General features: G+C 41.8%; 1 protein-coding gene across 1 annotated transcript in view; it reads left to right on the plus strand.

Moving 5' to 3' along the window:
• The window catches only part of REEP2 (receptor accessory protein 2), a 105,514-nt gene that overhangs the window by 66,098 nt on the left and 24,991 nt on the right, over positions 1-14,425 (plus strand). Inside the window, exons 4-6 of the mRNA XM_086931833.1 lie at positions 1,309-1,429; positions 2,432-2,545; positions 2,843-3,002. Of these exons, the coding sequence (XP_086787959.1) occupies positions 1,309-1,429; positions 2,432-2,545; positions 2,843-3,002 (395 nt within the window). The remainder of the gene's footprint in view (positions 1-1,308; positions 1,430-2,431; positions 2,546-2,842; positions 3,003-14,425) is intronic.

Genomic DNA, 14,425 nt, shown 5'->3' on the forward strand with positions numbered 1-14,425 from the left:
TAGAGTTGCAGTGGAAGTCAATGCTGCCCCCCTGTTGGTGCACAGGAGCTATTTCAAGAGTTTTCCCGTCCAGTCTGGAACCTGAGAAGATTCAATAGGTGAGGAATCTGCAGTTAAATCCACCAGAAAGGGTGTTACCGAAGGTAATTAACTTATTCATTATTTACTTCCAGTTACGCTCTTTCTGGTGGATGCTCTTTCTATCCATGATTCCTCACACCCTGCCCTCCTCCCCAATCTGTGGAGTGGATTTCAAGAGTAACAAGGTTCCAAGTTAGATTTGCTCCCTTCTGTTTATCAACTGATTCTGGCCAGCTGTGCTCCACATCTGAGAGTGTAGAAAAAAGAAGTATAACTGATGTCAGGGCACAAGGGTGGTGCTTATATGTGGCCCCAGTCACCTGATTGGGCCAGTATAAAGCTGTTATGGATGCTGATGGTGCTATGGAACTAAGGAAATCCTCTTTAAAATTGATCTTTAACAAGCTAAATATTCACACATGCAGAGAAGCTATGATTGGATGGATGGAGGGCTCATCAATCATTTTGTCTTGCAGAGGTGTAAAATATTTTGCCCTTATTAGGAAACTACTCCGACAAGCAGATCAAGCAAATATGAACACTGGTTGAAAAAAAAAAAAATAACACGATTATAGGTCGTCCGAACATTACAGGTTATAAAGCACTAGGCTCTTTAAAGCCATTTTAACCGTATGGTTGGTTTAAGTTGGAAGTTTTTCATCTACCAGCGCTAGCAGCGCATCCCCAAATATGAGTCAATTGCGGTTTGTGATAATGACTTTTTTATTATGTTAATGGAATACAAGAAGACATTTTTGACCTTAGTCAATCCACCTTGTATTTAAAATCTTATTATGTACCAATTATGCTTTTTTTATGTGTGATACCACGGTTTTATTGTGAAATTTGTTTTATGCAATTTTGTAATGATTTTAAATAATCACGCAATAAACTACTACTACTACTACTACTGATGGTGCTATCTACAGCCAATCAGAATGTTTAGATTTTTTTCATTTACGATCCGATGCCTAGGAGGATTCAAACGATGAGGAATCTGTGGGTAGATGTCCATCACAAAGGTCATTATCAAAGGTAAGTAACTTATTCTTCAGCATTGTGGTACTTCACCCCTCTCTTTTGGCCTAATTCTCACCTAGAGAACCTCAGCTGCTCCTAATGGCTCTCCTGTCAGCATCAGGGTCTTGCTTTCATGTCCGTGAGTCTTTCTGCGCTGACTCCCTGCTTGTCACCTGAAATGATTTTGGTTCCTTTTCTCTCCCCCAGGTTTCCTTTCTATTTTGAACTGAAGATTGCACTAGTGATCTGGCTGCTGTCTCCCTATACTAAAGGTTCCAGTGTCCTGTACAGGAAGTTTATTCACCCCACACTATCCAGCAAAGAAAAGGTACTTCAGGGCAGGAGTCACAGTGCCTCTGCGATGCTGCGAGACATGCAGTGAGGGTGAAGATTAGGCATAGGTGATCTGCACCAGGGGCTCCTCGTATGCACTAGTGTGGCATAGAGACAGGCATAAGTGATACGTGGCTATACCGTATGTTCAGTGTGGCAGGAAAGGTGACATGAACTGGGGGCGGAACTTAGATATGGGAAAAGTTCCATGGACATGGGATACACCGCTTGATTGTTGGCTGACCGGGGTGTTGTGGGACAGACGAGCAACATAGTGTTGCACCTACGGTCCTGTTTAGTTTATGTTGGTTTTTTTTAAGGTGCTAGTGAGAGCTCACCATGAATGAAAAAGAGCAGGGTTAAGATTCCCTCTACTGTACCCCATTGCGTATCAAGCATGATCGAAAGGGGAAACCACTCAACGCCTATACTCTTAATCCCGGACAAGCACTCTATTGCTACACTGTGATCTTAAGGGAGCTTGCATTATTAAAACACTGCTCTAAACACAAGTTCACCCCATGCACGTTGGACTCTAGAATGACCTCATTCCTTGCAACAATCTACTGGAGAATGTAGATCACTTCGCGCCCACTCAAGAGTGTTTCTTTTCTGCCCTCTCCCCCACCACTTTACCACATTACACCTGTATATGTATTTCCTGGTCTATACTCCTAATGTCCAGTATTTTTTTTTGTAAAGCGTGAACAATTACCCGAAGGTGTCAAGGCGCTGGGGGCCGTCGGAAGATTAAGTGAGCTATTGCCCAGAGTCACATGGTCCTGGGCTGATCTGCCGCCGGCAATCGAACCGTGAACTCCCGGGTTCCAGAGTCAGTCACCCTGGCCGCTGCGCCACATCTCTTCCACCATGACAACCGGCGCGCTCCCTTTGCATCTTTCTCACGTTTGCCCTCTGCCCCTTTCTCATGCTGCACTTCCATATATAACGTGATGTTTGTCACAGACGTGAAGCTGTTTTATTCATGTTGTTGCAGGAAATCGATGAATATATCGCTCAGGCGCGAGACAAGAGCTATGAGACCATGATGCGTTTTGGGAAGAGAGGCTTGAACTTGGCAGCCAATGTAGCAGTCAACGCCGCCACAAAGGTAAAGACCTGGACATTTAGAGGATTCTTAGTGTGAACTGAATCTTAAGTTAGTTTCCTATGGGATACTGATGCCCCTAAACGTGTCATACATGCATCATTCTGTCATGGCCCTTTGCCTGCTGGTAGTTCCTGCCCCTGACTGGCACCTCATCATGTGTCAGGCATTCCTAAGCCTGGCACCCCTTACTTTTTCCTGACACACATTTGCTGTATGTTTCAAAGTTAAACTCCTTAGTGTCCTCTTGCGCACCAGCCTTTGATTTTCTAGTGATTTTGCCACCTCATTTTCTTTTAGGGACAAGGGGTCCTATCAGACAAGCTTCGCAGCTTCAGCATGCAGGACCTGTCTTTAATCACCGACGAGGACTCTGTGCAGCTGAGGAGACCCCAGTCCCGCCCACGGAGCTCATCAGACGCCGCTGGATGCCTCGAGACGCATTCAAACTCGGGCACAGGTGAGAGATGCAGAGCCCTGAAGGTATTCAGGGCCCAATTCACAGAACTAATTTAAGACAAAATCCTAAACTTACTATCATTTACTCATTTTGGTATTCACAGAAGGCACTTAATAATTTTGGTATTCACAGAAGGCACTTACTTATTGATGAGTAAGTCCCTTCTGTGAATACCAAAATGAGTAAGTGCCTTCTGTGAATACCAAAATGGTAGTAAGTTTATGATTTTGTCTTAAGTTAGTTCTGTGAATCGGGCCCTCCACGTGCAGTCGGGCCACCTACTCTGAGGAAAGTTTGTTGCTTCCGGTCTGGATCCGTGTCCTAGGCAACGGTGGGTGTTCCAGGTCCTAGCGGGTGCTTCAGGCCGATCTGGTTGCGTTAGGTGTGGATGGTTTCTCCTGGTGCATGTTGGGGCGCCAGGTGGGCACTCCAGCTGCCCCAGTCGAGGACGGATGCCTCCGGTGAAGGGGAGTGCGCCAAGTGCAGGTAGAGATACCGTGTCGCTAGGAAGAATTTATGAAAAAATCTCTATGAGGAAAATTGGCGACATCCAGGCAAGAAAAATAAACTGTAAAATATGCTTTGCTATAAGTAGCATGCTCCACAAAAATAACAGGCTTTAGTTGCTAAAAAGGTTAGAGGTTAGTTACTTGGTTTTCGTTAAAAAGTCCAGGTTCTAGTTGGAGCGTAGGGTAAAGGTTGCTTTTAAAGTTGGGGTTTCAATGGTTAGGGTCGTTAAAGTGCTTTTTTGTTCAGAACGGAATTATAGCAATTTAGGTATTCAAATTAATTACATTTTAATTGAAATTTTCATACAAATCTACAAGTGGACTCTCCTGGCACATGGTGTTAAGAGGTGAACAAGTTAATGCCTCTAGTCTAGGGTAACCAGGACGGTGTTCGATACAATCCAAAGCAGCACATAGCTGTGTTGCATTGAAGGGACATGAAACACTGGACGTAGGATGAATAACTAGAAAACATGTGTTTTAAAGCACTTTCGTTAAATACTTTTGTTTGGAACCAAATGGTCAAAAAGCATTGACGTGCCAGTCTTTCATACTTGCGCTACCAATAGTGAACACATGGCGGCAGCAGAATACCAAGCATGTCAAGTTTTGAAGTTGAAAGTTACTGAGCCATATCACAGCTGCCATAGTAATAAGTGCATGGTGCATATGTTTCGCAGCATAGCGGTCCCTGACCCTGTACTATAGCGACCTCTTTACAATATGGAAACAATGTTGAGCACGTCTGTCCCCAAACGCCAGAAAGCGTTTCCTATGTATGTGGCATTTCAGCCAAGAGATAATTGTTATAAAACTATGGGTAGGCGTAACTTGCGTAATTCCGTGTAGGGCCATCACATAGACTTTCCCCTAAATACTGCAAAATTATGCAAAAAGAGTAATTCTGCATTTAGCACTAATATGTTAGCACAGAGTGCGCCCGCGTCTAAAATGGACGTGATGATGCATTTTGTCCTAAGAAACAGAGCTAAATACAAGAGAACATGAATAGCAAGCAGCTGTTCACACTTGCTAAATGTGCACTTGGGGTAGGATTTCCCCCCAACTTATTCTCGCATTAAGCTCTATTTTTGTTGTACAAAATGCCCACTTGCATCCTAAATGGATGCATGGGTTCATTTTGCTGTAAGAAATAATGGTAAGGGCAACAGAACATAAATAGCGAGCACAAACAGCCACTCATGCTCGCCGGATGTGCTCTGGCAGTGTGATTTTTCCCTTCTTACTACACTTCATTATGCAAGTTATCAGTAATCCCGTGTCCAAGAGTAACACAAAATTACCAAAATTACTCCAGCATAATTAAAATGCCACCCAGGCCTATATAAAACCTTGTTGCTGGCGCAATAGCGTGACGCGTAGTATAAATGTACATTATTCCATTAACGTTCCTGACCCTTTACTTTGTTATGTTTGAGTCTTTTTATAAAGCTGGAAGGTAGCCCATTTCTCCAGATCTTTCTTTAACCCCTTGCATGCAGCTGGAATGTTTCGCGCTGTGTGGGCGATTTGAATAGTGGGCGGGATTTGGACGGCACACGGCCACCACGACGAATGACGGCCGGGGGCCGTCCCAGGCATGCAAGGGGTTAAGTAACTTGTTAATTGCCAGTGAAGGCAATTTTTAAGTGCCACAATCTGAACAGAAATGCACTTTATGCCTTTAAACATATTTTTTTTAATGACTGAGAGACAACATAAGACTGACATTTATTCTGCTTGGAGTTTACAACTCTACCACATTGAGAGAAAAGGAAGAAAAATACTGTTCATCCTCCTAACATCAACCCTACAAAACACAAAGGGTACGGTGTATGAATAAATAGGAATGGGTTTACTTTCCTATCCTACCTAAGCCCTAATGGCAAATGGGAAAACCACTTGTTTCTAGATGTGGAAGCCTTACCCACATTATGTAGCATGCTTCATCATCAGAAAAAACAGCCATTCATGAGAAGGTGGTACTGCAATGGTGAATTCAACCTCTTCTATGAGGGAGCTCTTAATAAAACTGATGCTTGGATAACACAAGTGTGCAGGTAGGGTTACAAATGTCTCTGGGTATACCCAAGGATTTTTCTTTAGTAATTGGTAGTCTAGTTATGATTACAAGTATGTTCGGGATGTTTTAGGTACAAAACCCCTTTCATTGTTTAAGATGCCAACATGTTTCTGCCTATTTGTGTGCCTAGGGATTGGTTACAGGCATTCGTTAGGATTGTACATTTAGTGAGTAGGTATTCTTATACAGCTCTGATTAAGGCCTTGACCAATCCCTAGGCACAGAAATGTGTAGGGATCTAAAAGGATGAAAGGGGCATTGACCCATATCATCCTGAACTCATACCTCTAGAACAAATTAATAAAGAAAATCCAAATTATTTCAACACATATTTTTAAACATATTTTACTGCATATTAAATATGTTAGTGAAGGTAAGAATTGCTCTTAATTGTTATAAAATTATTTATAAATACATTATTTAATACACATTTAATTTGATTAGTTAATGTGCTGTAGCATTTTAGTAATGCCAGGCTAATACATTTTTTAAATAAAATTAAATGTGTTTTTATACTTCCAATACTTTGTTTTGAAGAATAATATTCCTTGATACTTTCCCCTATACTTTCTGAGTCAGAGAACTCCATCATGGTAATAGAGACATGCACCAATGTGTGAAAATGTACTAGTAGTAACTTTATCGATTTAAACCGTGCTGTATGAGGCCCCAACCTTTCACTTGAGGGGGTGTGGGCATGTGAGTCTATGCCTAGGTTTAAAGCTTAACATCTTCAAATGGTGAGTAGCAAAAAGTGCACATTTAAACTTAGATGCAGGAACAGTTTTTTTTACAGATGAGTTGATTTACATGTGTAAAGTTAACTTTGTGAATCTGGCCTACAGTGCGGAGATTCTGGGTAGTAATAGAAAATGTATCCGCCCTGAATTTCTGCAAACAATTCCTCCTCACTCAAGTCAAATAAGCTTTATTCTAAAACACATAGTGTATCATAAAAGCTACATAAAATAACATCTCTAAGTTAAAAGCACATTGTTAGAAAACAGGTCACTAAAATGAGAAAATAAAAACACAATGGATAAAAATGAGCGTACACCTCCCCGGTAAACAATAACATTTCTACAACTGCTTCCCACGTCTTATAACAGCATATAAATATTGTGACAGTACAACATATATGTAAAGGCTCAGTAGAGTTTGCAAATAGATAAAAGCTGGGCGACATTGCACAAATCCAAGTTGTTTTAGAAGCGGCATTAATAAAGCATTTTCTCAACTATGTAAAACAAACAGAAAAACAGAATATGAATAGTGCTTTGTCTAGAAACGTTGTCACATGGACATAACTCAAGATCAGAGGCCCAGTTATTAATATTTGGAAAGGTTGTTAAATAATGAAAAATATCCACCTGAAACCTAGTCAGCACGAATCTGTGGTGACGGTTATATACATTAGCTGGGTAGGTTTGCATATCATGACTGGTCAAAATTATCTTCCGCACCGAGGGTTTCATAACCTCAGTGGATAGCCTCAAATCCTATAATAAGGATAAGCATTTTAATTTAAGAGTTTTCCTTTGAATGCTGCCCATAAGGTCCGGATGGTCAAAGAGCTTGGGGTGGCCAATGTCAAACAAAAAGTCACGCACAAATCCGAGCCAAGGGATTTTTAGTGCTGATGTAGATCTGAGACAGTCCTCTATAATAGAGCGATTAAGCGTAGTGTGTTCCGAGGACCAGATATTGTGCCACAAAAAACTGGCTGGACCGTAATCATATCTGTAAGGTATGGAACTCCCAATTTGGAGTGACAGACGTAAGTGGAACTACTTTTTGGAAGAGCAAGAAGATTCCCTAAAAATAAGTTTTCTGCACGCTCTAATTATTCGACATTAGCATATCCCCAGAGCTCGGCCCGTATGTGGCAGCCAGTCTACACTTGGCCTTATAACCTTACAGCATTTCCCACAGGTTCTTAATACACAATTTCCTGGCAAATCCAGCAAAGCTGTAGTACTTTTAACAAATTGAAGTCTCCTTGACTTCATTGCATTGGACCAACTCCCACCTTTGTTAAATAAAAAACCTAAATAGGAAAATGACGGTGTAAATAGAATCTTAGAGCCCTCTAATAAAAATGTCTCTGCAGTTTGAGGACCTGTTTCCGAGCATCATGATGCAAGGTCTACTGATGTTTATTTTTAAACCCAGACCCCGCATAAACGGGGAAAATTCATCTAATACTCACTGTAATCCTAATGGGGTACGAGCCATTAGTACTGCGTCATCAGCATATAAAAGTTCCGCAATCGGGCGCTGTCCTACTTGGGCTGAATCAGTGCACTTACAAGGGTCCTGCCTAAACTATTATAATAAAGGTTAAACAAAATGGGGCGAGTGCGCATCCTTGGCGTACTCCTCTTTCTATCAGAAAGGATTGGGTGCATTCGACCTTTAGGCCATAACAAACTCCGACCCGATCCAGTGCATATAACTCTCTGAGGAAGTTTAGAATAGTCTAGCCAAATAACACCTCAGAAGCCAGATGACGAGGTTGAGATTGTGCAGTTTTTGGAAGACAAATTTGGAATGTGCTGAGTCAAAGTCAAGTCAAATAAGCTTTATTAGAAAACACATAGGGCCCCATTAGGATGACGGGCGGACATTGTCCGCCCGCCACCCTATCGTAGAACGGGACCGCCCGCCATAAGGGCGGGGGTCCCGTGGGGGGAATTAGGATGTGCCCGCCACAGTGGCGGGCACATCCTGTAGTTTTTGCATTGTGGCGGGCGGTGCACTCTGCACCGCCCGCCACAATGTGAAAAATGCTGTTTTGCATTTGAAAGGTAGCTCAGTGTCGCAGCAACACAGCGTAAGACATGTATTGTCAAACTAGCGATAAACTCCAAAAAAAAAAAAAAAAAATGAGAGGGTGAATATTCATACTTCATCAGCCACATATTCAATTTCAAGCAGATTCTTCTTAAGACTTAATTTTACACAGAAAGTAATCAAAATTGAAAACAAGCATTGGTTAACAACAATTATAAACACAGGTATTCACAAATGCAGTTTGTGTGCATTGTATACAAAATGTTGTTTTCCAGATTTGCCAATGCTGGAGAAAGTATAAAAACTATTGCTTTCTGTGTAGAAGGCATATAGAAGAAAAATAAATGAATTTGATAAACTACAAAGTTGAGTCTATTTTTCAAATTTGGAATAATCCCTCGTACATTCTAATGGAAGTACTTCCTTGATACATCACAAGATGATAGAATGAGGTGACACAATTATACTCCTCCGGGTAGAGTCAAAACCCACTTATGCATGTTTTAAAGAATCGGTTCAAATATGTCACCCAGACAGCTGCGCTGTCAAGCAAGACCTACAAATGTAAGTTTTCCTTCCAGAGATAGGCCTTTACTGGGCAAAATGTAGAATAGTACTGGACTGATATTTGGTGTACTGTAATTCATGGACATACTACTATGGGGGGTCAGTTAGAGTATGCAGGATGCTGTAAAAATATACGGTGAAATGCACGGAAAGTGATTTTAAGTGCATTTAACAATATCTTTGCATTATGAAAAAAGTAGCGTGTCACATGCCTGTTGGTACCAGAGCAGAAGCACAAAGCTGTTGCTAATTTTACATCAATATTTGAGGTAAAGAATACAGAAACTATGCTTCGCCAATTCTCAATGTGTGTTGATGTCATGACTATGGGTTGTGGTAGCGCTGTTACTGAAAAAATCCATTATTCTGTAAATGACTCCCCTTAGCGGTGCAGTTCTCATTTTTTCCAAGCTCCAATGTACATAAACAGCAGAATGTATTCCATCAGAATCCTGAAAGTATATCATCTGATGACCTAAAATATTGTTTCAACTAAGCTTTTCTCAACACCACTTAAGGTCTAACGACGATGTTCCTGATATCACCCAGCAACTCCCCACCATTGAGGGTAAACAGTTGTATTGGGTTATTAGGTTTCAAGGCTGGGTAGCGTCAAGGGGTAAAGGATTTTAGGGTTCAGCAAAGAGTAGCGTTAATTGGTAGTAAGGATTTTAGGGGGTTATGGAAGTTTAGTTTAAAATTACATTATGTTAAACAAATGCATTTAATTTAACATAAAAATTTTACTTTTGAAATAAATTAAATGTGTTAGTATTGTTATTTGTAATAATTAAATACATTAAAATGACAAGCTAAATTGTCTCCTTGAAATTACAATATATAACGCCAGAAATAATACTTACGAACATACCTGCAAAGTAAAGGCACCTCAGGTGTAAACTGAATGATGTAAAGGCATTCCTGATGTACTTGTCTTGATGTGATGGCTCCCTATCAGTGGTTCCCAATCTGTGCGCCACGGCGCCCTGGTGCGCCCTCCAAAGTAGCCAGGGGCGTCGCATTTCAAAGGTTTCAGATTATCCAATTCGTAACATCTTTAAAATGTGCAGTTATTTAGTAAATAAAAAAGCATGAAACCTTAGTCCACCAGATAGCAGCAGAGCATTCGTAATTGAGAGGCCAGAACCTAATGGATTTCTCGCATTTCCTGCTTAAGAAGCCAGCAACCAAATGCACTGGGTTGTACAGGCAGCAGCATCATCTTAATCTGGTTCTTGCACGGGTGCAATGTACAATAAATATATAAAAAAAACAACCTCCGGCCCTGATGTATCTGCACTGCCAAGGTCTGCATCATTCAAGCCACTGCTTCCCAAATTGTGCCACTATATGCAAGTTGCTTGATCTTGCAGTGTCCCTGGCTACTAAGTCTATACTATAACAAGAGTTTGGGGGTCGTGGAGTAATTAGAAGGCTGTAAACAAAATGTGATGGAAAATAAAACGCCGTTATTATATATTCAGACAGGGCAAAGAAGGTTCACCAAGTGCTATAGAAAAAGCTGGCTTTTTAAATTACGAGAAATAGGGAATGAAGGTCGATAAAGAAATGGTCTGAGAAGTGGTTGGAAGACAGATGTCATATGGTCGTTTTACTTATTAATGACTGCATTTGTGATGATTGATCCATATATAATGCCCAATGTCTTATCACAGTCATACATTTTCTACTGAAGAATGCGAGACGCAATGTATTCATCTTTGCTAATCAAACGCAACTCAGTGGAACACCACATAAAAAGCCAGACACTATCATCAAAAACGGAAGTGTTGGTACTGGGAGCGCGACAGGGTGGTATTCTTTCTTCCATTGAAGTTTAGCTCTGAATAAGGCCTTAGGCCTGCCTACATCCAGGAGCAAAACAAGCCCATTTACTTTCGAGGCTCGCCTTTGAAAGCATTTGGAGCTTAAGGTACTCATAAACAGAGACCTCAAGCAACTGCCAGTGCAGGAGAATGGTGCCCACCCGCACATGCCAGGGCCCATTACAGCAGCCAATCATTCCTGCCGATCTGCATGTGTATTGCGGGAAGGGTGTGACTGTCATTCAACACGTTCAGTCCCAGTCTAAAATCTTTCACTAGCAGAGGGGTACACCGTAGGTAGGAAGAACACACCCCCACAATAGCTGCTGTGGGCATCGAGCATGCTAAAAAGGCATTGGGTGGTGACCGGGCAGAGGCCCTTCAGGAACGCTGCAGAGTTTCTAAGGCGTCTCTAGACTATCACAGTGATCTAGACACTGCCTTAGTAAAACTGGCTAAATATAATTAAATTAACATAATTTTCATATTAACTTACTAAGGCAGTGTCTAGATCACTGTGATGGTCTAGAGATGCCTTAGAAAACTCTGCAACGCTCCTGAAAGCCAATGAGTTTAAAAACCCTTCGTAAACCTTTAAGCTAGGACATAGAAAAAATATACCATTCTCCCAAGTAGTGCCATGTTGAGGTATCCCTGTAGTTAATGATGGAAAGTGAAAGGGAGTCAGGGCTGCAATGCAGCATCACATTCCCTGTGACTGCCCTCCTGCCAGCTGTGCGGCTGCCAGAGAAAAATACCTCACAGAATTATCTATTTTTCGTGGATGCATATAGCTTTGCAGTGGCATGTGTGTGTACCTAAGCTCTATCCTAAGACAATAGAGTGCCTCGATAAATGGGCCTGGCTCATGCAGCTTGCTAAATAAAACACCGCCAGTGCTTGGAAGTCAGGAAGCTTTTCTAAGGAAGCACACCGCTTTGGTGATATCGAAAGCTGTGCTCGGGTACACCAACATATGTGGGCAGTCACAGTCCCTCGCTGTAAGAATGTTTCATTCTTTGCATAATGCTGCCATCTAGTGGTTTCACAAGGATTATTTTTAAAATCTCGCTAAAACAAACCAAAGGGAGTGGACAGATAACGACAGGAAACCATTAGGTTCAGTGCCTTGGTGGAATTTTTAGGTCCGACCTAACATAGGAGCTACTTGTTACCTATTTTTACCAGTCCTTTTAAATATCGTCATCGTCATAAATCTTCATTCAGTGTAACCGCCATAAAAGCACATCAAAACAATATGAAAACACAAAACCAAAAAAAAACAAGAAAAAAAGACAATACAATAAATATATAAAACTACATGGAATTCAACCAATAGCAGAAAAAGGGGCATGGTTCATACTTTTACCTAGAGCTAGTGCTGCTCCCAGAGGAATACTTTTTATCACCTCATGTCACTGGCTGTTTGATGTACCCTTTTCTTTTCACGTGACCTGCTTATATTGCAATACACAAGGGATTATGTTACTTCTCAAAAGTACGTGGAATCATCACGTAATACATTTTTATCACAGGGATTCATGGTATACAGTAAAACATCTCTTTTGGACTTCTTTTTTCACTGTGGGGGGGGGGACTATTTAATATTTTAGTCAGAAGTCATGTCGGTGTCACTTCTCCATGTACACCTTTATGTTTATGCAATCCACACATTCATAAGGGTGCACAATGCAGCTGCTTAAAATGAAGCAGTACTGGCAGTGCCAATAGGTCTGGCTTTACTGTGCTAACACATTGCGCTGCATACATGGACAATTGCAGTTTGCATGCATTAGCTCATTAAAGAAAGGCTGATTGGCTTTTATAGTACTTAGTGGAGAAGTGTGGCTCACTGGTTAGAGCGGCAGACTCTGAAACAGAGATCGGGCCCGGGACCAGGGTTCAAGTCCCAACGCGGCAGGGTCTTGGGCTCAATGTCTGCAGACTTGATAATTCTCGCCTCTGCGCCTACTAATCATGGGTCCCACGCTGCAACTCTGGGCAATAGCTTGCTTAATCTCCACAACGGCCCCTACAACACTGGGATGCCTGGCTTCACCTTGGGGGTGCCCAGGAGGGGCATCTCACAGGGAGAGCCAGGAAGGGTTCCACAGCGTTATACAGCGCTGGGAAGCCCCGTTGGGGCATCTGTGCGCTTTACAACATACACTACATTTACATGCACTGACCGGGCGAGACATTTAGTGAGGGCTCAAAAATGCTACCATGGCCAGCCTGGCCAGCCTAGAGCTACAGTGCATGTGCACGGGCGCGAGCTTAGAAGCCGAGGCGCCAAAATGCAAACCTCGTCATACTCATTAAGCGCCCAAGATCACTTTCGCCCGCGATCACTTTAGCAGCGCCCCTTTGATGTTCTCATTCAAAGAACACCAAACATCAAACATTAAAGAACATGTTGGTTTGTTAATGCTTTGCTGCGCCCGTTAGACTTACAATGTGCTTTCTCTTTCCACAAACTCGATGTTTGTGTTCCTTTATTTTGAGATGCCTTTAGTATTACTGTCACAACCACAACCACCCACACAACCACACACACAACCACAACCACACACACAACCACATGCACAACCACACACGCAACCACACACACAACCACACACACACAGCCACACAAACACAACCACACACACACACAACCACACACACTCACACAACCACATACATACACACAACCACATGCACAGCCACAGCCACACACACACACAACATCCACATAACCAACCACACACTCAACCCCACACACAACCCCACACACAGCCACACAAACACAACCACACATACAACCACACACACTACCACACACACTCACACAATCACACACATACATACAACCACACACACAGACACACACAACAACCACATAACCAACCACACACACAGCCCCACACACAACCATACATCACAACCACACACACAACCACACACAACCACACACACAACCACACACAACCACACCCACACCCACACACACAAAGCCTCACCTACAACCAAAGAAAAACCAAAGGTGGTGATGGACGGAGCGTTGACAATACAAACACTCAACCCCAGTCAACTGATCTGGGCTTAATCCATCACTGTTCTTTAGCTCACTCCGCCACCCCAGTTCATTTTTTTTTTTTTTTTTTCTTTTTTTTTTATTGACAAATTCATAATTAATACATAAGATTCAAAAAGAAACAGAAGTAGATACAGCAGATGAACAAATAACTTAAAAAAAACAATTTATAAAATATCAAGTTGGATAACAACACCAGAGAGGAGAGAAAAAGAAAAAATGAAAAATAAAAATAAAAAAGTGACTACAGAAAAAATATAAGCAGATTAAACGATCAGGAATCTGAGAAACAAAAGAGATGTCCGTTAATCATTGGCAGAGCCTAATTGGCGAACCTCATTTGTGTACCATCTTGTAATCGGGTCCCAAATCTGTGCTCCTATTGCTTTCATTTTTCTCCCCCTAGTAGCATATATTGCAATTTCTTGTTTATAGATTGCAAGAAGGCGACTAAGCCACATATGAAAAGTAGGGGGGTCTACGTCTTTCCAACGAGCTGCCAAAATGATACGAAGTACAGCATACCCCAGAAAAACTACAGCTTGCTCCTTTTTATTATGACCCAGTGA

Source organism: Lissotriton vulgaris, chromosome 7 (assembly GCF_964263255.1).
Source record: "Lissotriton vulgaris chromosome 7, aLisVul1.2, whole genome shotgun sequence".
NCBI lineage: Eukaryota > Metazoa > Chordata > Amphibia > Caudata > Salamandridae > Lissotriton > Lissotriton vulgaris.